At 54.1% G+C, this 24,196-nt stretch overlaps 1 protein-coding gene across 3 annotated transcripts in view; it reads right to left on the bottom strand.

Moving 5' to 3' along the window:
- PDE9A (phosphodiesterase 9A) overlaps positions 1–24,196 on the bottom strand; it is a 107,593-nt gene that overhangs the window by 5,734 nt on the left and 77,663 nt on the right. For all 3 annotated transcript variants that reach the window (XM_025292280.3, XM_025292278.3, XM_044947427.2), the window contains exons 7-14: positions 20,033–20,117; positions 13,245–13,326; positions 11,616–11,690; positions 7,433–7,519; positions 6,404–6,508; positions 5,875–5,957; positions 4,562–4,718; positions 1,613–1,726 (exon numbers count right to left, since the gene is read on the bottom strand). In XM_025292280.3, coding sequence (XP_025148065.3) covers positions 1,613–1,726; positions 4,562–4,718; positions 5,875–5,957; positions 6,404–6,508; positions 7,433–7,519; positions 11,616–11,690; positions 13,245–13,326; positions 20,033–20,117 — 788 coding nt within the window. The remainder of the gene's footprint in view (positions 1–1,612; positions 1,727–4,561; positions 4,719–5,874; positions 5,958–6,403; positions 6,509–7,432; positions 7,520–11,615; positions 11,691–13,244; positions 13,327–20,032; positions 20,118–24,196) is intronic.

Raw genomic sequence — 24,196 nt, 5'->3', positions numbered from 1 at the left:
TGAGTAGCAGGAAAGCCCCTTTAACATATGGACGTTTTGTCTTATGAACCACATACTGCAAAGCTCACAAGTATCTCTTTGATGTTGACGATACATAAAAAATATAGACAGACAGTGCTGTCAGGAGGCAGAGGTTTAAACGGTCATGAGAAGAAACCCTGTGGGCCTGCTGAGCGCTGAAGAAGTGCGTTAGACACACAGGGCGAAGGGGACCCTCACAGAGCAGCAGGGAGCGTGCCCACCGGCCTCGGTGACAGGGACAGAGTAAAGGGAAAATGTGTGATTAAACAGTTAATTCCCAGGGGGCTCAAGTGCTAAAGAATCCATCTGCCAATGCAAGAGATGCAAGAGACATGGGTTTGAGTACTGGGTCGGGAAGATCCCCTGGAGAAGGAAATGAAAACCCACTCCAGTATGCCTGGAGAATCCCATGGACAGAGGAGCCTGGCAGGCTACGGTCCAGGGGGTCGCAGGGTCAGGTATGACTGAACACGTGCATGTGCGTGCACACACACACACACACACACGCTCTAACGGATTATATGTAGAGAAAAAAATACGCAAGACCCCTGTAAGTTAATGATCACTCAAGAAGTGAGTTTTCTTAACCATAAAACCAAGCAGGCTTGCTTAGCAAGAAAACCACGTGATAGAAGCATGGGGACATACCCTCCACCACAAACAACAGTGGCAAGCAACCCACTCCTGCCCAGTGAGCTCAGTGAGGTAATGCCTCCTTGGACACACTCTGCACACGTAAAAGACAATAATTCATGGAAAGGTGACGTCTCAGAGTGCAAGACCCTCGTTGTACTGTGACCTGAGATCATTCTTCCGTGCTGCCGTGACAGTCCCGGCTTAAGCACGTAGGGACAAGAAAAGTCCCCGCACCCCACCTGACGTGGAGGAGGAGCTCATGACGGAAGCGTGATGTCTACTCAAGAACGAGGAAGAAGGTGGGCTTTTCTGCTCTCCCTACGTTTCCTTTGACTATAGGACTGAGCCCACCAAGTTCTCAGGGTGTGGCATCCTCCCACCCACCCACTTGTAAGCCTCACACACATCTTGTTCTAATCACTTATCCATACCTTTGCCTCTCGTTGAATTCTATGCTGAGACATAAAGGACCAAGGCTACTTGGAGCCCCCAGAAACACCACCTGGGGGTTTCATCAGCACCCCACGGTCTGAACACCACGGGGGAGGCAGGGGTGGGAGCCACAGCCCTGCTGGTTGAAGGGGGTGTTGTGGGCCTGTGAGAGCACAGTCACACAAACGTCGGGGCAGCCCTGGATTCTGCCCTCTGTTCCCAAGCCTGGTATTCCCCTGCGTTGGCCGGGCCTCTGCATTTGGAACTGCCTTCGCCCACTTATCACATTAGAATCCAAAGGAGATGGAAGGATGGGAAAGGAATTCCTTTAACCAGGAGAAAGGGTCCTACTGGGGGTTGGGGGGCTTTCCCGGCTAAGCGCTGAGACTTCGCAAATTGGTGTTACTGATACCTCACTCCAGGTGAGGGTATGCATTTTCCTTTGGTTTCTTGGTTCCCAGTCTGAGCTTCGGGGTGGGGCTCGCCCACCAGCCCCCCAGAGAAGGGAAAAAAGCCCACTTACAAGGGTCATGTGTTCCTTGTTGCTGTAGTCAAAATTCTCCACTTTTTCTTTGAAAGAGTCCATGATTTCCGCATGCCTCGCCATGTCAGTGGCCAAGATTAACGTGATCATTCCCTGAGAAGCGAAAGCCAAGAGTTAACACGGGGCATGATCCCAATAATTACTCAGTGGGCACCCACTGTATGCGGAGCCCTCTGCTCACGTCACTTCATTCAGACCTCATGCCAATGCCAGGGGCGGGTACTGTCCTCGTTTTTATAAAGAAACGGAGACTCGGAGAAGCTAAGGAGCTTGCCCAGGTCACAGCTGGCGAATGGAAGCCTGGGGTTTGAGCCCAAGGGTGCCTGATGCAGGCTGCGTCCCCAGAGAAGGCTCCGAGCTCAGGCCCACTAGGAGCATTCAGCTGCAGAGAAGAGGCTCAGCGTGTTTCCTTGTGAAGTCCAGCCGGTTTTAGCCAAGGACAAATGTTTCCTGCCAGTTCACTAATCTAGATATACGGTTTGCTCTTCCTAGATCTTGTTGCTGGAGGTCAATGACCCATTTTCCAAGAGTATTTTTTTCTTATTATCTAATCTGTATGTGACTATATGTGCATATCTTGCTTGGGAACAAAGTCTGATGATAAATAATAGCATTCTTCTATTAACAAATTAGTAAGCAAAAATGAAATGTTTTTAATACAAATATTTTATGATCTTGTTAACCAAATGTTGGTTTAGTAGACATAATGTAATTTGAAACCATGGCCATCCATCAACCTACTCATCCATCCATTAATTTATCTGTCTACCCATCCATCCACTTGTTCACTCATCCATCCAACCATCCACTCGTTCACTCATCCATCCATCCATTCACTTATCTATCCATCCATCCCTCCATCCATCCAAGTGTCCATCCATCTCTCCATACATCCACCCACTTGTTCACTCATCCATCCATCCATTCACTTATTCACTTAGCTATCCGTCCATCCATCCATTCACCCACTTGTCCACCCATCCCACAAATATTTATAGGGAACACCTCTGTGCCGGGTATGATGTTCTACTTCTCTAAGAAAACACCACCAGAAACATCAAATACAGAACTCAAACCAGTCAGTACAGATAAAAAAATGTACTTGGGGAGGGGGCATCACTGGCCTTCTGAATTGTGCAATTTCTCGGTAAGGATGTAATTGTTATTAGTGAAGGATCTACTCTCATGATGAGTTATCCCTCAAGATATTCAAGAACAAAACATTATTGAAAACTGGGACAATGGATTTTACCCCCAGAAAGCGTTAAAGTCAGTTAGGTGTCCGGGGCAGAGGCAGCAGCGTGTCCCTGTGTGGGCAGCAGGAGGCAGGGCGCGTCCCTGGGGGCGTGTCCCCTCCTGCTCTGACTGCTCCTTACATGAGGGGAGGGGGCCAGCTGCCTGGATGCTCTGCGCTGAGTTCCTGGCGGGGCTCCTCACCCGGCAGTCATCAGGAGCGGCACACAGGAGGGCCCTTTCTTTAGGACTCGCCCCCTTACCTGCTCCACAGAAAGACTCTATAACAAATAGAACAACACAGAGCAGGTGCCTGCCATTTCTGTGGGTCCATACACGTGGAAGGGAGGCCAGAAAGCCTGGTGATAACTGCACCAGGAATCGGTGACTCAGCAAGGCCTGCCGTTAAGACCTGGCTGAGCGCTGATTTCCTGGAAGCAAAAGGATGGGAACAGGACTGCAGCTGTCTGCTAAGGCGAGGCTGTCCGTTCTCCAGGAGGAGGGCATTTGTCCTGCCCTGGGCTCTAGTGTGTCTTTATCAGGTGCATCTGGAAGCCAGGCCACTGAGACACTGTGTGGACTCCCACACAGAGGACGTGGCTCCCACCTGTTCGAGTCCCTGGGCTGCCGTGCAAAGTGCCAGACGCAGGGGACAGAGCAGCAGGAAGGCATCTCTTCATGACTCTGGAGGCCACAAGTCTAGGAACCAAGGTGCCCCCTCTGGAGGCTCCGGGGACTGTCCACTCCCTGCCTCTGGCTTCTGGCAGCCCCTCGGCTCCGCGGTTTGTGTCCACACCACTCCCGTCTCCACCTCTCCTGTCACACGGCCTCTGTGTCTCTCCTCTGTGTGTCTCTTATACGGACACTTGTCATTGGATTTAGGGTCCATGTGGATAATCTGAGCTAACCTCTAAAGATCCTAGTTTAATTATAGCTACAAAGATTTATTCTAAATAAGGTTACATTCGCAGCTCCTGGGGGGTCAGGAGGTGGACGTGACTATTTTTTTAGCTGGAGGTGGCTATCATTCAACCCACCTCACCCCTCTGGGATCGCTCTGACATTGTCCCTCCTCTGAACATGCCAGAGGGTGGGGCACAGGGCTGTGCTCAGTGAGACCTGCTGTGTGTGTGCAGGGGGTGTATGTGTGACTTTGGTGACTTGCAAGCCTCTGTCTCTGGACAGGTGGCCGCCCCCATCCCCCGCCCCATGTTCCCCCAGGAGCAGAAAGGTCTCTTCTCTGAAGTGGGATGTGAGGCTGGCTGGTCACGGGGCAGCGGGGGACAAGAGCAGGGCCTAGGGGGCAGTGGTCGGGGTTCTGCCGGGCTGGATGTCCCAGACGTGTCCGTCCAGGACCTGCTTCCTTGGGCGAGTGACCTTGTCTGTGTCAGCCTCAGTTTCCTGGGCTGCGAGATGAGAAAGGACGTATCTCAAAGGGTTAAATTAAATGGTAGTCATGACCTGAAGGTCCATGGAACACTGCCCATGCAGGCCAAGCACACACCTCTTCCTGGGGCATTGTCACCTGGCCTTGGAGAAGGCGTGGAAGGAGGGCCGGCCCCCCAGGATCCTTGTGGGAGACTGGGAGCTCCTGGGAGCCTCAGGCACAGGGAGAGAGGGTGTCTCCTCTCTGGTGGGGCTCACTGTCCCCCAGGGACCCCCACTCCCCAGTGGGCGCGGCATCGCCCCACGCACCTGCCTGATTTGCTTGAAGCCCTCCGGCGACACGTTGGAGAAGATGTTGCACTCGGGCTGGTTGAGAATCTGGAAGGCCACAGCACAGTGGTGGTTCTCCAGGGGCGAGATGTCGTTGTAGCGGACGGCCAGCTCCGTGCGGGCGTTGATCTGGTACCTGGGGTTGGACAGCAAAGGGACCCTCGGGTACCTGCATTCACATGCGAGTGGACGTAGTGGTGCAGGGGCGCGCGTGCTGGTCTAGAGGCTGGAGGCGATGGGGCTGCTGGAGGGACCCCACTCTGCTTGTGCCAGGAACTTACTCCTCCCGGCTCTCCGGGGTCTCAGCTGCCCCTCTGACTAGATACTCCCAAGTCGTTACAGTCCTAACGGTGGACACCACCAATGAACCTCAGGTCCTCCCTGAGGAGGTGCCCTCAAGGTGGTCAGGCCTTTGCCAAGGCACCCTGCAGACACTGTAGGATATGCGAGGAAGGCTAGATGTTGTGGGCACGGGCCCGTGGCTGTCTTGTGCTCAGCACAGCATCTGAGTGTGAACTGAGGGGGTGGACACCTCCTCCTCCGGGCATGGACGTCCACATCCTGGAATCCACTCTGGTCCTGAGTAGCAATAGCATGCTTCCCAGACATGTTGGGCATCATCGCCCACATGGTAAAATTCGCCACACAAATACACAAACTCCACAGAACAACCAAAGTATCACTATGAACGCAAACCAGCAGCACTGGGCCTGGACTCTGGCAGGGACATGGGGTGGAACTCTGCCTTCGCCCCGAGGCAGGAGTGGATCAATGTTCCAGCAAAGCCTGGCCCATCTTCCTGGCCCCACGGCCTGCCCTGGACCCTCCCTGCCTCCTCGTGTCCATACCCCTGTTCTTGCTGTCACTGCCCTTGTTCTGTCTCATTCCTGCTGGAAGCAGGCTGGTGAGACTGCCCTTAGGGGAGTGAGATCCAGAGACTGGGTGGGGGTCTGCCCCTCCCGGTCCATGGGTGTATGAACGTCCTTCCCTGCTGCAGGAGGCAGGGAGCTCTGCTGCTGCCAGGCCTGCCGTGTAGACATGTATACGCAGACCTGCAGCCAGGACCACAAAGGGCTGAGGCAGCCCCCTGGGGTCCGGTATCCTGCTGGGAAGGCCTGGCCCTGGACAAAGTCCTTGGTGGGAAGGCTGCGTCCTACAGAGGTGGGGTGGAGCTGGGGGCTCAGGAGTGCTTCGCTGACAGCTCCCGCTGGGAACTGGCAGGGGGTTGAGCTGAAAAGCTCAACTCTGACACCCAGAGTGCCCTTGATAAGAGAAAAGGACCATGTACATACGTGTTGTTGTAGCCTGGATGATCCAAGTCGTGGCAGATGGCCGCAGTCATCAGGACCAGGATGTCCATTTGCGAAAACTTCTCCTGGATCAGAGAGAGGATTTGGTGGGTGAGAAGGGGGCTGGCAGGGGGTGGGGCAATGACACAGGGGGATGAAGCTCCCCCAGCTCTTGCCTCTCCCTGGGGTGGGGGGTGGGCACCCACTTGTTCATTGACAAACTGGAGGGGTGGTGTTTCCCCAGGTGGTGGAGGAGCTGCTGCCCCAAGCTCCCCTCCAGGTGGGATGTTCCCCAGACATACCCTAAGCTCCCCACAGGCGGGATGCCCCCCAGACCCACCCTAAGCTCCCCTCTAGGTGGGAAGCCTCCCAGACCCACCCTAAGCTCCCCTCCAGGTGGGATGCCCCCCAGACCCACCCTAAGCTCCCTGCAGGCAGGATGACCCCAGACCTGCCCTAAGCTCCCCACCAGCAGGGATGCCCCCCAGACCTGCCCTAAGCTCCCCACCAGGAGGGACGCCCCCAGACCCACCTGCAGCCTGCAGCACCAGATCATGCTGTACATCATCTGGGCGACGCAGAAGCAGTGCCGGAAGTTGTGGAAGGGGTTGTTCCTGTAGTTTTCCTGCACGCACAGCTGCGGGACGAGACAGTCCAACCTGTGCCCACCGCCCACCCTCCTCAAGCTCCCCGCACCTTCTTCCCGATGCCAGCTCTCGACTCCCACCCGGTCCTCATCCAACTGCATTCCCGCTTCCTGGGGGTGAGGATGAGGGAGGGGTCCAGGGGTGTCCAAGGGCCACATAGGGGAAGGTGTCCCCAGGGGACCCACAGTGGGGTGTGAAGCTGGGGCAGGGCAAGGGGGCTGCGTGTGGGGTGCCAGGTCCCCAGCCACCATCTAACCTTCCACAGGCTTTAAAAAAACCCATTTGTTTATTTGGCTGTGTCGGTAACTGTAGCATGCATGATCTAGTCCCCTGACCAGGTATGGAACCCGGATCTCCTGCACTGGGAGCAGAGTCATAGCTCTGGACCACCAGGGGAGTCCCTTTCCACAGCCTTCTAACCTTTGGCTCTGAGCAGCATTTTATTAAAAAGAAAGATCTGTTGAAAAACATACACTCAGTCACACATCCACACCCCTCCCCCCCACGCACACCTCACTCACACACGCACACACACACACACACACACACACACACACACACACAGCCCCCTCCATGATGCAGGCACCAGCACTCACACATGAGCACACACACACGTACTCCACACACATTGGCACACACATGTATACACCTGCATAGCACCCCCTCCCTCCCTACACACATGCTGCTTAGAACACACTCTTCACCTGACTCTCCCTGGTTCCTACTATTTTCTCCCTCACAGACAGAAGCTTAGGAGCAGAGAGTGTCTGGTTGGGGATGGGTCCCCGCAGGATTCTCATAGGAGTGTGGCCTTTGTCTGCAGGAAGCCCAGGCCCAAAGGAAGGTACCCATGGTCCATTCCCAGGAAACTCGATGAAACTGTGCTCAGGTGACGGCAGGGGCCCGACACTCACCAGCCACCTCTTGAGCGTGATGGGGTTGATGCTGAAGTCCCTGACCAGGCCCAGGTCGTGGTACATGTGCTCCAGGCAGCTTAGCATCTGCAGGCGCAGGAGCAGAGGGACGGTCAGCAGTGTGGCGGGCTGGGCCCCAGGGGAGTCCTCCCCTCCCTGAGGGCCGCAGGAGCAGAGGGACGGTCAGCAGCGTGGCGGGCTGGGCCCCAGGGGAGTCCTCCCCTCCAGGGGGCCCCAGGACCCAAGCCTGCTGACTAGGGGGTTTCAGCACCCCCAGAAGGGGTGTGGGGGCTTTGAAAGAGCAGTCGGGGTTAGAAGTCAATGGCATTCTCTACAGGAGGGACAGTGACCAGATGAAGTGACGCTATCCCCAAATGACCACACTGGAAGTGACTTGACTTATTTATACACACAAGCACCCATCTCGATGGGTCAGGATCCTGGCCTGAGGTTCTGAGAGACACCTCCAATTCCCGCAGACCCTGCAAGAGCCCGAGGCTGGGAGCTGAGGAGCCGAGGAGCGGCGCTGACAGATATCCATCCCAAACCCGTCTCTTCGGGCCCCCAGGGGCCCTGCTGGGATGCAGTTTCTTATGCATGAACCAAAGTGTCTGGAAGGCGAGCTTCCTTCTGGGGAGCACTGCCTCCCAAACCTCATTTCACTGAGCCGCCTTCTACAGAAATCCCCGTTCAACTTGATGTTGATTTTGCTTCCAGGCCCAGAGAGGATTTACTGTCACGGTTGCAATCTATTTAAATGCCACTCAGAACTTTGAAGCTTAATCAAGCCAAGAAGAAGATTAAATGATCTTTAAAAAGTGAGAGCTTGACAAAGTGGGCTCTGCTTTCTGGGAGAAGAGCCCAGGGAGACGGGAGGTCTCAGAGTGGGGCTGACTTAGCATCACCTTAGCAGGACACCAGCCCCCGTCCCCCAGCTCCCCGCTCTGGGACCCACACCTGTGCCCCTCAGCCCCAGTGCCCGCCCTGCCCTGCTGTCTGCACAGACGTCCCGTCTGCTCTGTTCACCAGGCAACCTTCTCTTCCCAAAAAGGGTGTATTAAGGACTGAATCATGACCCTTCAATCAAGCTGTCGAGGCCCTGAGTTCCCCTGTGACTGTGTTTGGAGAGAGGACCATTAGGGATATAATTGAGGTTATGCAAGGTCACTAGGGCAGGCGCTAATCTGCTAGGACAGGTGTCTTTATGAGAGGAGATCAGGACACAGACACGCACAGAGGGACGCCCATATGAGGACACAGGAGGAGAAGGCTATCGACACGTGGAGGAGAAAGGCCTCGGGAGGGACCAGCCCTGCCCACACCTGGATCTCGGAGGTCGAGCTTACAGACCGTGAGAAAATAGGTTTCTATTTAACCCCCAAGTCTGCGGCATTTGCTTTGGCAGCCCCAGCAGACCTATTCAGGGAATACAGCTGAAAATCCACTTTTTCTTGTTACAAAATATATGAGAACTAGAAACACTGCAATTTGGGAGAAGTTTTGCAAATCCAATCCTACAATGAAGGGTCAATGAGCTGGCCACGGAAGGAACACCTCTGGAAGCAGACTTGCGTGGCATCACAAAGAACTCACTTGGGAAACTGGAAAACGCATCAGCCCTGCAGTGGGGGCCCGGGAGGATGTCCAGATGGAAAGTCCTTGAAGGGGCCACATGCTGGTCTTCCTTGAGGGGGCAGCCCAGACACAGACTGGGTGCCAAGGTTTGGAAACCGGGGCTTTGAAGGAGCCCTTGACAGGACACGGGGAGTGCAGGGTCCTGGCGTGAGGGCGGGAGGGCTGGTGTCCAGGCTGGTGGCCCGGTCACCCCAGTTTGGCTGGCAGCATGAACACCTAGTCAGGGTCTAGGCATCCAGAGCTGCTCATGCCCTCACCATCCTGGACCAGAGGGGCTGTAGCTCTGACACCCCTGCTCCCTGCCACACTGGCCCATTCGTGGCTGCAGGCAACCCCGCAGAGCTGAAATGTTTGCTGTGAAATCAGAGTCAAGAGGCGGTGGTGATCGGCAGATGAAACCATCTGGCGCCACTTATGTGGTGGCTTCAGAGCAGGAGGGACATGTCTGTACATCTGCTCCCATTATGGCAGCTGTGGACGCTGCAGCAGGTCCTGGGCTGGCAGCTGGGTGATGGTGAGCGTGGAGGACACATGAGACGACAGCGAGGTCCCGCAGCCTTCAAGGCAGGGCTGGGCAGATGCAGAGCTGTGGGGGCGCTCAGAGGCTGGCCCTCGAGAGAGTAGAGCAGCATGAGGTCATCTCCCCGTCTGGTCTGTGATCAGAGGACACTCGGCTGGGCCCTGGGTGATGCAGGGCGCATCACCCCTGCGTGGAGGGGGGTAAGTGAACCACCACCACCCGGGAGCTCTGATGTCTCGGGGGGTGGCCAGATGCAGGGCTGGGGGCCACTCGGGCTGCTGAAGCTTTCAGATGTGTCCTTGTACCTGTTCATCTTTGCTGCTCATACTCCAAAATTCATGGCACCCCCAGAGGCCAGGGCTCCTGTCTGTGAGCACTTCTGGTTTGCCACCTCGGGCAGGGAGACACTTAACAGAAGCAATGGAACCCTCCCCAGGCTCCCTGGGGGCGTGGAGGTGTGCTGGTGAAACCCTGGGGCTAGATGACGGCCACTCAGGCCAAGCACACCTGCAGGGGCGCTGCCTCCCTCCCCTTAGCCCTGCCCTGCCAGCACCTGCTCATACATCCCACAGGTGGAGTGATGAGGGCAGAGAGGCCGCCTCCCCCTGGTGGATGTGGGGATCCTTCCACCTCTGACACGAAGGTGGAGCGTTCCCTCTCTGGCCACAAGCAGCCTGTGTTCTGTGGAGACAGGAATGGCAGGGTTCTGCCATCAGGGCCCCAGCTTTGCTCTTTCTCCCCGTGAGCTAAGGTCAAAATGACTACAGGGAGCGTGAGATGTGCTAAGAGCAGCACTTGCCCACCTTCTGGAAACAGGGGTGTGTGTTCTAAGCTCCCATGGGCCCACTTGCTCGTGGACAGGCCAGCAGGGTCCCCTGTTCAGCGGGAGCTACTGGGACAAGAGGCCGTCACGCTTTTCCTGGAACACCTGACTCTTCCCCTCCTGCCCTGCTTCCCTCCACCACGTCCGTCTTCAATCAAGCACTGATCCGGCAGGTGGCACTTAGAACAGCCCCTCCTCCCTGAGCCCAGCTCCAGTCCTGCATGCTGGTTGGTTGGACGTTTTGGAGCACCCGTGCCATCCAGCTGCTCTTCTCAGGGTGGACCGGGTTGGGTGGAGGTGAGATCTGTGCTTCCCCGCCCCTCTTGCTGGGGCTTTTCTTATCCCAGGAGACCACGCGAGTGACAGTGGTTCACGCAGGAGAGTTCAGGGTGCACGATCCATTTCCCGGACCTGCAGGGAAGTCGCTCTGCCGCTCTTGTCCAAGAGCATGAGCCTTTCTGCGTTCCTGCATGACCGAAAAGCTGGCGAGAATCTGCTGCTTTCAGCGGCCTGAGGTCTATGTGGCTTTGTGATTTCTTGGGGTTCAGAGAGAGGAGGGTGTATCTGACATTCTTAGGTAATAGACTAAACAAACAACAATCTCCATGCCTGTGTTTTCTCAGCAAAAGGGAAATTTAAAAGAACTGTCATGCTGTAAGAAGTTACTCTGAGTCCTTGAAGGCTTCCCTGGTGCCTCACGTGGTAAAGAATCCACCTGCCAATTCAGGAGACCCAGGTTCGATCCCTGGCTTGGGACAATACCCTGGACAGAGGAGCCTGGCAGGCTGCAGTCCATGGGGTCACAAGTCAGACACGACCGAGTGACAGATCATGGGTCCTCGAGTCCTTATGGCTCCCCAGGCTGACCACTCTCAGCGGGACCTCAAGTGGGAGCCCCCTCCTGAAATAATCCTGAAGCCTGGAGGCTCACTCCCACGGGGGCTCAGCAGCTGCCCTGGGGGATCAGGATGCGGCCCAGTGGGGGGGTGTGGGGGCGTTTCTGAGCACCCAGATCCTGATGTGAGGCACTGCTGCTCACGTGCTCCTTGGTTCTGGCTCAGGGCCTTCCCGAGCCCAAGGGGCAGCCTGGCTGCAAAACTGGGGAAGCAAGTTAAAAGGAAGAGAAGAGAGAGGAGAAGAGGGATGGGGATGCCTCCCGTCTGGTCCCTGAGGCTGGCGCCCATTCCGATGGCTCTCACACTCACCTCATTGGGCTCCCAGAGCCAGACGTCGAAGGTGGGCTTCCGCAGGGCATCTATGGTCTCAGGGGACAGCAGGTACTGGAGGGACAGGGAGCAGTGTGGGCTGGCTCCGGCCTCTGTGCTGGACAAAGGCCTGCCACGCCTTCTCCATGTCGTCCCAACCCGTCTCAGGACACCTGGGTCCATTCTCAAGGCCACACCCACGAGAGTTCTGGAGGGGGCAACGCTACAGGGACGGACACCCCACCGGTGTGGGCTGGGGCTGGGGGAGTGCTTCAGGACTGACCGAGCAGGGGCCGAGGGGGCATCTGGGGGAGACACAATGTTCACCCCTGATCGTGGTGGAGGGCATGTGACCATGTAAGCCTGTCACCCTTGAGAGTGCTCCACACCTGCAGAGAGTGACCCTGACTGTGTGTCAGTGACATCCCGAGAAACCTGACTTTAAAAAATACAATAAAGTGAAATCAAGGGGAAAAAAATTGGCATACATTCAAATACTGGCTAAGAGGCTATTTTGAGGTTTGTTTTGGAGCCTGGCACCAGTTCAGCCGCGGGCTGTCACTGCACAGCTTGTGGGCTCTACGGAACACTGGAGTTTAGGTTACGTTGTCAGAGGAAACAGCAGACCGTAGACACAAGACAGTCGCGGTGTTTGGGAATTAAATCCAGTCATCGCCTAGGTCTTTCTGTTTGTGTTTTTAGAAGGAACCTCTGTGGAAGATGGGTGCCTTTTGTTCAGGACCCAGGCTGGGCCTTGTGACTCCCAGGGCAGGGTCCCAAGGCGTGGGCCGTGTATTCCTATGGGAAAGGGCACTTGGGTCCACATGATGACCTCGGACAACATTCAGCATGTCTTTCATATCCGAGTCAGGGAGACCCCTGGCAGCTCTGGAAGGCTCTTTGCTGCGGTGGGAACGGTGGTGGGTTGGGGGTTTGGCCTTGTGCATGGCCGGCAACCCCAGCCCCCTGCCCCCGTCTGGAGGGTCTTGGTCTTGGCAAAGTCCAGATCTTAGTGGGCAAATATGTAAAACTCAGTTGGGCCAGGATCCCGCTCAGTCTCCAGCTGAAGGCATTGTGAGATGGAGGACCACTATCATGGGACCCGTCTTTTGTAGCTGTTTTGAAGACCTTCCCGATTCCCAGGGCATTGCCTGCTCTAACAAGGGCCTCTCTCCTGTAACTGATACATCCTCTGTGACCCAAAAGCAAAACTTCTCATAATAACTACATATTGTTCAGGGACGGGAGATGCAATGAAGCAGATTATAAATAATTTAGTTAAAAATGAAAGTTCTTTCAAGTAACATTTGAGTGTCAGCCGTTTGTTCACCAAGTTGGCGATGGGGGTTGGGTGGATATCAGCGAGGAGCTATGATCTCCTGGCAGTAAGCTGTGGTCTGGGACCACTTCTGCTAAACAAATGTCAACGAGAAAATATATTCTGCCTAAGAATAATAGAAGCGTGCCATGGCCAGGGCCCTGGCGAGAGCTGGCTTTGCAAACGTGCAGACTGCAATGGGGCTGGGGAGGCCAGGGCGGCCCTGGGTGGGGCCAGAGGTGGTGGGGGGGGTGTGCCCTGAGGCTGTGGACACAGATGGTGGTTTCTTCACAGGCAGGCTGTCATCTTACCTTGGGGTAAGAGGGGACATCGCGTCGTGGCGTCAACTTTTTGGTGTTATCCAAAAAACTGTACTTGCAGGGACAGCTGGTCCTGAAGAGAAAAGCAAAGATTACTTCTGGCACCGCCACCTTGGCCTTGGTGTCGCCTGGGCAGCTAACTGTGGGGACCTCATTGGAGCCCAAACAACAAACCCCAGAGTTGATGGGCATGCACACACTGCTATATTTAAAATGAGTAACCAACATGGTCCTACGGTATAGCACAGGGGACTCTGCTCAACGTTACGTGGCAGCCTGGATGGGAGCGGGGGTAGAATGGATATATACATGTATGGCTGAGTCCACTCGCTGCTCACCTGAATCTATCACCACACTGTAATTGGCTTTACCCCAACACAAAACAAAAAGTTTAAAATACATAAAAAAAGAGTTAGTACATGAAGAAAACCTAGCACAGCGCCCTGCACGTAGTAGATTGTAAATAATTATTGACAGTGCTAAAAAACACCCCAAACTCAATCCAACCTGAACCCCACAAATGCCTTTTGTCTTATTTGTTCCAGAAAAATAAACCACAGAGCCAGAGACGTGTCACTGCTAAACCCCAAGGACCCCTGCTGGACCTCTTGAGATGATACTGAGCTCTCATAAAACACGTCATCTTCACTTTAGAGAGGCTTCTAAAAATCTTTTTCTCATGAGGTGGGTAAGACACGTTTACTCTGAAAGTTAAAAAACCATAGAAGTAAAGTTAAAAAACTAGGAAGTCCCATTTTACCCACTTCTTTCCTCTAAATCTCACACCTGGAAATGCCTTCTGTTAAGTTCGGGGCATCCTTCCAGAACCTTCCTCGGCATGGACACACACGGGCAACCCCCGATTCTTCTCAACAAGGGTGGAATTGTACTGAGCTCGCTCTCTGGCAGCTTGCCTTTTCCACTAACATGTCACAGACGCACTGCTGATGTTTTAGAGAGCTCAACCTCATCCAAAAGCATATCCTCCTTGGGCGCCAGGGTGCGGTGGACCACAGCCATCAACCCCTCCCATGAAGGACTCTGAGGATGCCCCACCTTATACACACGCTGAATGTGCTGTCTGACTCCGTTTCATTATTTAACATCGAGGCAACAAGAACGGAACAAATGGAGCCCGCTGGTTTTGGAGGGAAGCCCTCTTCTAACGTCAGGGCCGGGTGTGCTGGCCTGTGGGGACACATTTGGGGGCTGCAGGTGGGGGCTGCTCCAGGAGACCTGGGCACCTTAACTCCTTTTGAAGGAACTCCCAGTCCCCCAAAAAAAGGGAACCCGGGAGGTGTCTAAACTCTGCCCTCCTCCTGCCCTGTGTGAGATTCCCAGGCAGGGGACGGGGCCAACACAGAAGCCCGTGCAGCTCTACAGATAACGTTTCATCTCCTGGGAGAGCAATTCATATTGTATTGTAAAAGCCATAAAGAAACCCATATCCTTTAAGCCGCAAGCCTCCACTGGGGAATTTACTTTAAGAAAAGAATTAGATGCAAGCAAAGGGCTCAAAGGTAGTCACCACAGTGTTATCTATTGCTGCAAAAACCAGAGTAGAAGCTACCTGAATGTCCCCCAGTGGGAAATAATTTAAATTATTACGGTACCTTGACAGGGAGGTCTGTTATGTCATCTCTAATTACAAGTATTATGTGAAGCCAGGGAATTTGGGGTGAAAAGGGAAAAAGAAACGTTGCCTACAGTATATCCTGAAAAGTAATAGAGAACAATTTACCAAGAAAAGAACCCATTCATTTGGTGAGTGAGAATGAGTGCTGGACCAAAGCCTTCAGAATGTCTGAGGCTGCATTTTGATCTATTGATTGTTTACAATTCTGTAAGTGTAAAAAAAATTACAACGCGGTATTTCATAGTTGTTTTTCAAAACTGGGTCTCTGTACACAGCAGAACCTCTGGGAAGCTCTGGACTGGATTTCAGCTGGGAGCACTGTGGTTGCTGCAGTTATTACCGACTCTTCCCTACCACCAGTATCGTCTGCAGGTTTGACGAGGAGGCTACATCACGTGCAAACTCAGAATAACACGCCTGGTCTTTTTTGGAAAAAGAGGCTCAGTGTGATCTTCTCAGTGTGCCACTGCTTCTTCCCTCCATCCGACGCCTGGGAGAATCGTCCAAGGTGCTTAGGACAGCTTCGTGTGTGGAGGGAGATTTTAAGACAGCCTGAGCAAAAGAGGAACAAAGTGAACCAGGAAAACGCGCCCACCAGACGATGTCCGGGATCGCCCTTGTACACGAGAACTTCCACTGACACACGTCTGAGCAGTGAGAGCTTGTCTACGCTCTGAAGACCACGCGCAGGATTGTCATTACTCTTCTCGTGCTTTTACCTCTTCTGAACCAACATCTGCATGCGTGCTGGGCAGGCTGGTTGTGCACCCTTCCCAGGAGGGCTGCGTGAGCTTTTGCCATCTAGGATGGTTTGACTGCTGGGATCTCTCTGCTTGCTCGAAAACCCCAGCACTGGGAGGTCCCGCCAGGGCCTGCCCACGTCAGCCAGGTGCCCCTGCCAGCTCCCTCTGTGCCCGTTGCCACGGGAACCAGCATCCTCCAGCTGACAGAGCCTCTGGCATGGTGTTTCTCCTTTTCTATTTGGGGCTGGTTTTTGCTTTTGTGTTCTGCGCCCCCAGCCCTCCCTCTCCTGGGGCTCAGCCCAGTGGTCAAGGCCATGTGTTTGGGACAGAAGCAGAGATGGTGGGCTCCAGGGCCCTTGGATGCTGCCCTGAGGGTTCCCGCAGAGCCCCGTTGGGATGAACCTTCCGGCTCCACTCTGTGGACACGTGCTCAGCGAGGTTGGACCTTGCCCTACAGCTGGGCGGGCGATTCGCCTTCTTTCCTCTTGGGGAAAAGCCAAGAGAAACCCAAGGCCTAGGTCTCAGGGGACTCTTGCCTGCTCCGAGGGTGTCTGTGGGTCTGAGTCTGATCCAACCCAACCACTATCCTGTTATTCCCTGGGGAAAGATGGTTTTGGTCCATGCAGACCCCTGGCTCCAGGGCCACACTGTGGTGTGCTCATGGGTGGGTGAAGGTGGTCATCACTTCAGACTCATTGACCACCTGAGCGGGTACAGAGCTGGGCTCACCCAGACTGGGACATTTATTCCTCTCTCAGCCCCATCATAGGCAGGACCACTGCCCAGCTGGGCTGACATCGTCAGAAAGAGCTGCTCAGCGGTGTCATCCCAGGTAACAAAGCTGGTCCCAGGTAACAAGCCAGGTCCCGGAACACTGAATGGCCTGACCCTCTGTGTGATTAGTTAGAATGGAACCCTGCCATCAACAGAGACTGAGTAGGGCAATGCAAACGACTTACCCTCCGTCTGAGTCAATTTCTCCATATAGAAAAGGGCAGGGCTGTTTGTATGGGGCACAGAGGGCCGCTGGGCTCCTGGGCCAGGGTCCCAGGTGGGTGATGCTGCTGTGGATCAGACCTACGCACAGGAGGCTAGATTTCCTTTTTCCGATTCTGTTGCAATGTTTGAGACTTTACGCTACTCTATTTTTGAATGAAGAGTTACAATTACTTGTCTCTCACCTACATGGCTGCTGTGAAAACCACTGGCTGAGATGACATCGCTCTAGGCTTGGTTACGACACAGGGAGGGCACCTCTTTGGATTACCGCAGCACCGTGAGCTCCAAGAATGCACTTCTGGCAGGGGGAGGCATACAGAAGGGGCTTCAACACTTGGATGAGCCCAGCTCTCTCTGCCCCAGGGGGGCACCTGCAGGGGACATCTCATCTCCCCTGTGCTCTGAGATCAGGCGAGTCTTCTCCACGTGGTGTGCTTTGTCCCCTTTGTGTCCTCATACCCTGAGGTCCTAATAGCACCTCTGGCTGTGACCTCATTTGGAACAGGGCTGTCACAGATGTAATGAGGTCAGATCGGCCATGCTGGAGGAAGGCGACCCCTCACCCGGTATGACTACTGTTGTTCAGTCACCAAGTCATATCTGATTCTTTGCCCCCACCCTCAGCCCCAACCTCCCCATCGACTGAGGCAGGCCAGGGTTCCCTGTCCTTCACTATCTCCTGGAGTTTGCCCAAGTTCATGTCCACTGAATTGGTGACGCCATCCAACCAACTCATCCTCTGTCACTCCTTCTCCTCTTGCACGCAATCTTTCCCAGCATCAGGGTCCTTTCCAATTAGTCAGTTCTTCGCATCAGGTGGCCAAAGGATTGGAGCTTAAGCTTCAGCATCAGTCCTTCCAGTGAAAATTCAGGGTTGATTTCCTTTAGGATTTACTGGTTTGATCTCCTTGCTGTCCAAGGGACGCTCAAGAGTCTTCTCCAGCACCACAGCTCATAAGCATCCATTCTTCGGGACTCAGCCTTCTTTACTGTCCAGCTCTCACATCCATGTGAGTTGACTGGTGACAGGGAACACTTGGACAGAGATAGACACACACAGAGAAAGGCCATGCGGAGTCAGAGGCAGACCCTGCAGTGATGCCCTTCAAGCCAAGGAGCCCCAAGAATCACTAACACCCCCAGAAGCTGGAAGAAAGGCCTGGAACAGGTCCCCCGAGAGCCTTCCTGGGGAGCCTGGCCTTCCTGACAGCTTTGGTTCAGACTTCTAATGCTCAGAACTGTGGGAAAAGAAACTACTGTTTTCAGCCCCCCGTTAGTGGTACTTTGTTACAGCAGCCACAGGAAACTAACACAACCCGGGTGAAATTCTGATTTTTCTCTTGCAATCCGAATGGCCAGTGCATGTCAGAGACCATACCGGAAGCACTGCCTCGCCCCTGCCCGCACCGGGCTCTGTACAGAAGAGGGCGCCTGCAGCCTGGCGGGGGCTCATGACTCACCCTGGCTGTTCCAGGGAGGTGGCAGGAGTCAGTCATTTGAGAAGGGATGAGAGGCTGCATATAAAACCCCTTCCTACCATGTGCACCTTCAACTAACCTGTGTGCTCAGTTGCTACATCATGTCTGACTCTTTGCAACCTCATGTACTGCAGCCTACCAGGCTCCTCTGTCTATGGGCTTTCCCAGGCAAGGGTACTGGAGCTGGTTGCCATTTCCTTTTCCAGGAGATCTAGTTTGGATCTTCCCGACCCAGGGATGAAACCTGCATCTCCTGCGGTGCAGGACTCTTTACCACCGCGCCACCTGGGAACCAACTATACCTCAAAAAAGCCGACCTGTGTCCCACAAGTGCTCTGTGGGCTCCATGGATGCAACATGTTTGTGGGTGAGGTGATTCCACAAGGGAAGGTGGGGGACGGGGCCCAGAGCGCACCCCTGCCCCCTCTCGCTGCAGCAGACATGGCACTGGGCCACAGGCAGCCCGTCCCAGGCTGGTCTCAGAGAATCCAAACGAGATGACAAGTATGACACGGATATGGCATGGTCCTGGGAAGACACGCCAACGTGGCTCTGAGCCCATCGGGCTAGTCCCGAGCCCACCCCGAGGCTGCCAGCCTCACCACTCTCTGGCGGGACCACCAGCTTCCCTGTCCCCTCCTGGCCCAAAGGCCCCGCACTCAGCCACCCTCCCCACTAAGCAGGTTGCCCTCAATTTTGAAAATTCCGACAATCACCTTCAGGGTGTCAGGTGGCCTTGTAAGACGATCCAGTGTGTTTGCACAGGGCTGTGAGTGGGCCCAGGAGTCCTGCTAAGTCCCATTAGGCCCAGTGTAACCTCAGGCACCTTAGTGGCATGGCGTTCTGGGGGTGACAGGCCACATCGTCACCAGGCGGGCTCTGGACGGGTGACCGTGGGCATGAAGCAACCCCGGAGGGCAGACAGGCGGAGCTGGTCGCGTCAGAAAGCACCCAGCACAGCCCTGCACACAGTCCACACTCCACGCGTGCACCGCATCCCGCGTCATCTTGGCCAACGGGGCATCTCCACCCCCAACCTGAACCTCTGCTTTGACCCCAGTTTGGCCAGGGGTCCAGCTGCACCCAAAACCCCACTCTCCAAGAAGCGCTTGGGGATTTTTTTTCGTGGATTTCGGCACCTTGGCTCCCCAGGGGCACGCATGGAGGGACACTCGTTCTGAGGGACAAGTGACTTCTGTGTCCAGACTGTGGTATTGCTCCCCCGACTGGCCACTCTGTGCTGTTGCTGCTGAGTCGCTTCAGTCGTGTCCAGCTCTGTGCGACCCCCTAGATGGCAGCCCACCAGGCTCCCCCGTCCCTGGGATTCTCCAGGCAAGAACACTGGAGTGGGTTGCCATTTCCTTCTCCAATGCATGAAAGTGAAAAGTGAAAGTGAAGTAGCTCAGTTGTGTCCGACTCTTAGCGACCCCATGGACTGCAGCCTACCAGGCTCCTCTGTCCATGGGATTTTCCAGGCAACAGTACTGGAGTGGGGTGCCATCGCCTTCTCCGACTCTGCGCTGTGGGGACGTCCATATGGAAGCGGGGCCTCTGAAGCCCCAGGACATGCGTCCTCTGGAAGCCAAAGACCCTTCTCCTTTAATTGGTCCCTTTTTCAAAATAATCGATGTCGACTTTGTTCAAGCTGAGAGTGTGAATCTTTACCATTTTCTGTAGGACGCTTCCTCTCTTCTTCTGTGACGTCATCCTCCCCGCCTCCCACGGCCATAAACTCTCTTTTATGAGAAGAAAGCTGTGTAACTGAAAAGCAGATCCCAGACGGTGCCCACTCAAGCCCAGCTGAACCAGATTCTTCAGCCTCGCTTCTGGGGAAAAAAAAGCCCAGGGCCCCCTCCACCCCATATGGCTACGCAGTGCTCTCCCCCAGCCGTCTGCCTGTGCCTCCCCCGGTGCAGACCTTACCTGTTGCTTCTGGCTGCCAGCTCCTCCCTCATCTTTTTAATGTCACTCTTGCATTTCTCAATCTCCACCACTTTTAATCCTTCCACTGGGGACCAAGAGAAACAAGGGGTTACCATGGATACATGCGGAGGATGGGGAGGCTGGTAACTGGGGGTTCGCCCACGGCTCCCATGTCCACTGGGGGGTGGGGAGGAGGGGAGGCTGGCTCAGACATTGGTTCCCACTATCGCCCAGCCTGCTGATTCTCTGGCCTCCCCCTCACTCAGCTGAAACACAGCTGCCCCCAGACACACACCTGTTCATCGCATTCAGGCCCATGGTCCCTCTAGGATGGAAGCCCCTCCTCTGCCCCACTCCATGAATCTCCACTCTGCCCTCATCCACTTCTTGCTTTCTCTCCATATCCCTAAGCACCAGCTGAGGATCTGGGACAGAGCGTCTTTTATGCCCCAAAGAAAAAGGGGGTTATGTGTTCCCAGGGTATTAAAATGCAATGGAAGGTTCAGGGGGCAAAATCACAGCTTCCCAGCAAGAATGGAAATTTCATTAAGATAAGGAGCTTTGCACTTTAAGATCCTGTAGAGCAGTTAACCAGGAGAAGTCCACACCTGAAATGGTGAGAAATGAACAGGCCAGGAGGAGGACCCCAGGCTTGGTCATACTGCCGGGGTGCTGTGGCGAGGGGGGGTCCCTTAAGTCAGCACACTACTAATTTGTTTTTCATCAAAGGATGAACTGGCGCTTACACCCACAAGCGAGTATTGAACTTCAAGACATACACACTTGGCAGGTGCATATTTAGCCCAGAAATGCTGCCAGCTTTGGAAGGGCTTTCAGACTAGAGTCAGTTCATAAGAAATAAAAAAGATGAGCTTTGTTACTTTGTAATCACACCTCAATTTTTATGCAAAAAGATACTACCCACGATGCCACTCATCCCCCTTTTCATGGAGCGTGGCTCTGAATATGGCTAAAAATAAAATGCAGATGATTTCTAAAAGAAAAACAAAGCAGCTCGGTGACTTCCGCTGGTTTCCATTAATCCCCTCCCGCCGGGACGAGCTGTCAGCAGCTCTAGAGCTCATGGCGGCGGAAATTTTCCCAGCACCGCCCTGGGCAGACAGGCAGGAACTAGAACCTCCCTGGGCGGGTTTTCTAAACATTTCAGGGTCAGGGGCCAAGCGGGGGCCAGGCTTTGTGAAACCACAGCGTCCTTCCGTCTATGTGGCAGGAATCTGGAGGATCTGATCTGTGAATCCGGTCCTGGTGACCTGCTTCTCTGCCATGTGGGATGCCAAGGCAGAGGCTCAAAAACCACCTCCTCCCTTCTGTACCAGGACGCAGGGCCAGTGAGGTGGAGGGGGTGGAGGAAATGACATCGGTACTTCGAGCTCCCACTGGGACCCCGCATCCTCCTTTGGGGTAGGATGCTCTCAGTCGTTTCTTGCACCCATGCTGTTAAGAGGTGGACGGAGGCTTGGGTCCACTCCCAAGAAGTGCAGCAGCACACGTCGTAAAGGTTTGCATTGGGACCAGGAGTGTGCACCCGCCCAGGGCACTCCTCAGCCTTGGTCCCGCTGCAAGATGCTCACCCCTTGGAGGAGGGAACCATGTTGCAGCCGTGTCTGTCACTGGGACATACAGTGGAGTCAACATCAGTGGCAGGAAGGGGTCCAGGAAAGGGTTGCTAACACGTGAAGGGCAGAAAATTTCAGAAAGGGGAATACAGCTGGAGAAGGGACCTGGCATGTGGCACAGACTTGGATCCAAAAAGGGAATCCATGTGGGGAAGAGACAGACCATGCTGTATAGTCCAAACAGGGCAGCGGTGCCCTGCCAGTCAGGGTCCATGGATATACTCGTTATGTTTCCAGCATCACTTTTCTGAATACAAAATAACCTATGACTACTACAGAAAATGGAGCAAATACAGGGCCTATCAAAGAAGAGTATTTAAAAATGTATCCATGAGCCCATTGGGCCAGAAGAGAATTCATTTACTATTATATGGTGTTGGAGAAGACCCCTGAGAGTTCCTTAGACTGCAAGGAGATCAAACCAGTCAATCTTAGGAAATTAATCCTGAATATTCATTGGTGGAGAAGGAAATGGCAACCCACTCCAGTATTCTTGCCTGGAGAATCCCATGGACGGAGGAGCCTGGTAGGCTATAGTCCATGGGGTCACTAAGAGTCAGACACGACTGAGCGACTTCACTTTCACTTTTCACTTTCACGCACTGGAGAAGGAAATGGCAACCCACTCCAGTGTTCTTGCCTGGAGAATGCGAGGGACGGGGGAGCCTGTTGGGCTGCCGTCTATGGGGTCGCACAGAGTCGGACACCACTGAAGCGACTTAGCAGCAGCAGCAGCAGCAGCATTCATTGGAGGAACTGATGCTGAGGCTGAAGCTCCAATACACCTGATGCCAAGAGCCAACTCAGTGGAAAAGACCCTGATGCTGGGAAAGACTGAAGGCATGAGGAGAAGGGGATGACAGAGGGATAAGATGGTTGGACGGTATCACCAACTCGATGGAGATGAGTTTGAGCAAGCTCCAGGAGATAGTGAAGCACAGGGAAGCCTGGCGTGCTGCAGTCCATGGGATCACAGAGTCAGACACGACTGAGCGACTGAACAACAACAACAATATATTATATATATGTGTGTGTGTGAGTGTATCCTTCCAGGCATTTCTCTCCCATCCCCATGCATTCTTAATATCTATCTATTTACTCTTATTTTTAAAAAGACAAGAAATTTTCCTGTCAATCCAGTGGTTAAGGCTTCGTCTTTCAATGCAGGGGTCCCAGGGTTCAATACCTGGTCAGGGAGCTAAGATCCAATATACCTTGAAGCCAAAAAACCAAAACATAAGATAGAAACAGTACTGTAACAAATTAGATAAAGACTTTAAAAATGATCCACATCAAAAAAATTTCTTAAAAAAAAAAACAAATTTGGGGATCATGCCGCTCTGTTTTCTCATTTGCTTTTTTCCATCATCAAGGTCAAGGATGCTCCTGTTAGCAGCTGCCCACTAGCTCATGGCTCTTGGTGGCTGCCTGATGTTTGATCAAATGGATATTGGAATTGATGTAGATCAGATTCCTTGGCCATTTATTGGGGGTGATGTTAAGATTCAGTCTTTTGGGCTACATGGTATGATATCACTTATCTGAATCTCAGAAATCCAGAATTTACGGCAAAGATATTTATGAAATAGAGCCTGGTTGCCGAGGAAATTGACAGTGAGCAATGTGATGGCAAAAAGTGCATTCATCAATGGACGAGAAAACAACATGTCATGGGATTAAAGCGCCAGAGCGCAGGGAGGAAGCCGGGAGGTAGCAAAGCTCCAGAGCACAGGGAGGAAGCTGGGAGACGTTGGTGGATGCAGGCATGCATAGATCTGGGGCAGCCCCTCCCAGGCCTTGCTGGACACCAGGCTCCCTTTTGGAAGATCCTGGGGGAGCAAGAAGGCCAACTGTGCTGGGCCTCCCCCAGGTCCTGTGGCCACCCAGTGAGGCCCCATGGTGGGGATGGATGTCAGCTGTCTACATCTCAGCCCACTCATCAGTCCCAAACTTTAAACACAGGTGGCACAGACCAGAGCCCCAGACTAGCGGCCTGAGCATCACATGGACTCTGCTGGCCTCTCTCGGACTTTAGAAGCGGCTCCATGGGCCTTGGCAGGTTACAGCCACCCTGGAGGAGAATGTTCAGGAATGATTCGCTAAGAGGGATGCTGGCTTCAGGAATGGGGCCTCAGTGGGCAGGAGCAAGAGGGTGGTCACGGAGGCAGCTCTGTCCTGTTCTCTCCTCCCTCCAGCCCCATCGGGCTCTCCTGAGAGGCTACTGTGGGCAGGCCAGGCCCTGGTGAGGCTGAAGAGCTTCGAAAATTGTTTACAGACCCGTAGGAATAGAGCCGTGTTTCGGCATTTCTGCCAAGAACTCTGCTAAGGAATTTGCATAACGCACATTTCCCGAGTGACAAAAAGAAAAGCAAGGTTTGGTTTCAGTCTTCTGGGTTGTTTGCTTGACCTGGCTGTAAACTCAGGCCCCTGGGGCCAGCTCTCCAGTCTTTAGGTTTTGGGCCAGGCCTGGGCAAGGACTGTAGACCGCCAGGCTCCTCTGTCCATGGGGTTCTCTGGGCAAGAATGC

The sequence above is a fragment of the Bubalus bubalis genome, chromosome 1 (assembly GCF_019923935.1).
Source record: "Bubalus bubalis isolate 160015118507 breed Murrah chromosome 1, NDDB_SH_1, whole genome shotgun sequence".
NCBI classification, from domain to species: domain Eukaryota; kingdom Metazoa; phylum Chordata; class Mammalia; order Artiodactyla; family Bovidae; genus Bubalus; species Bubalus bubalis.
The sequence above is the reverse complement of the archived record's forward strand: the minus strand, read 5'-3'. Positions and strand labels throughout refer to the sequence as shown.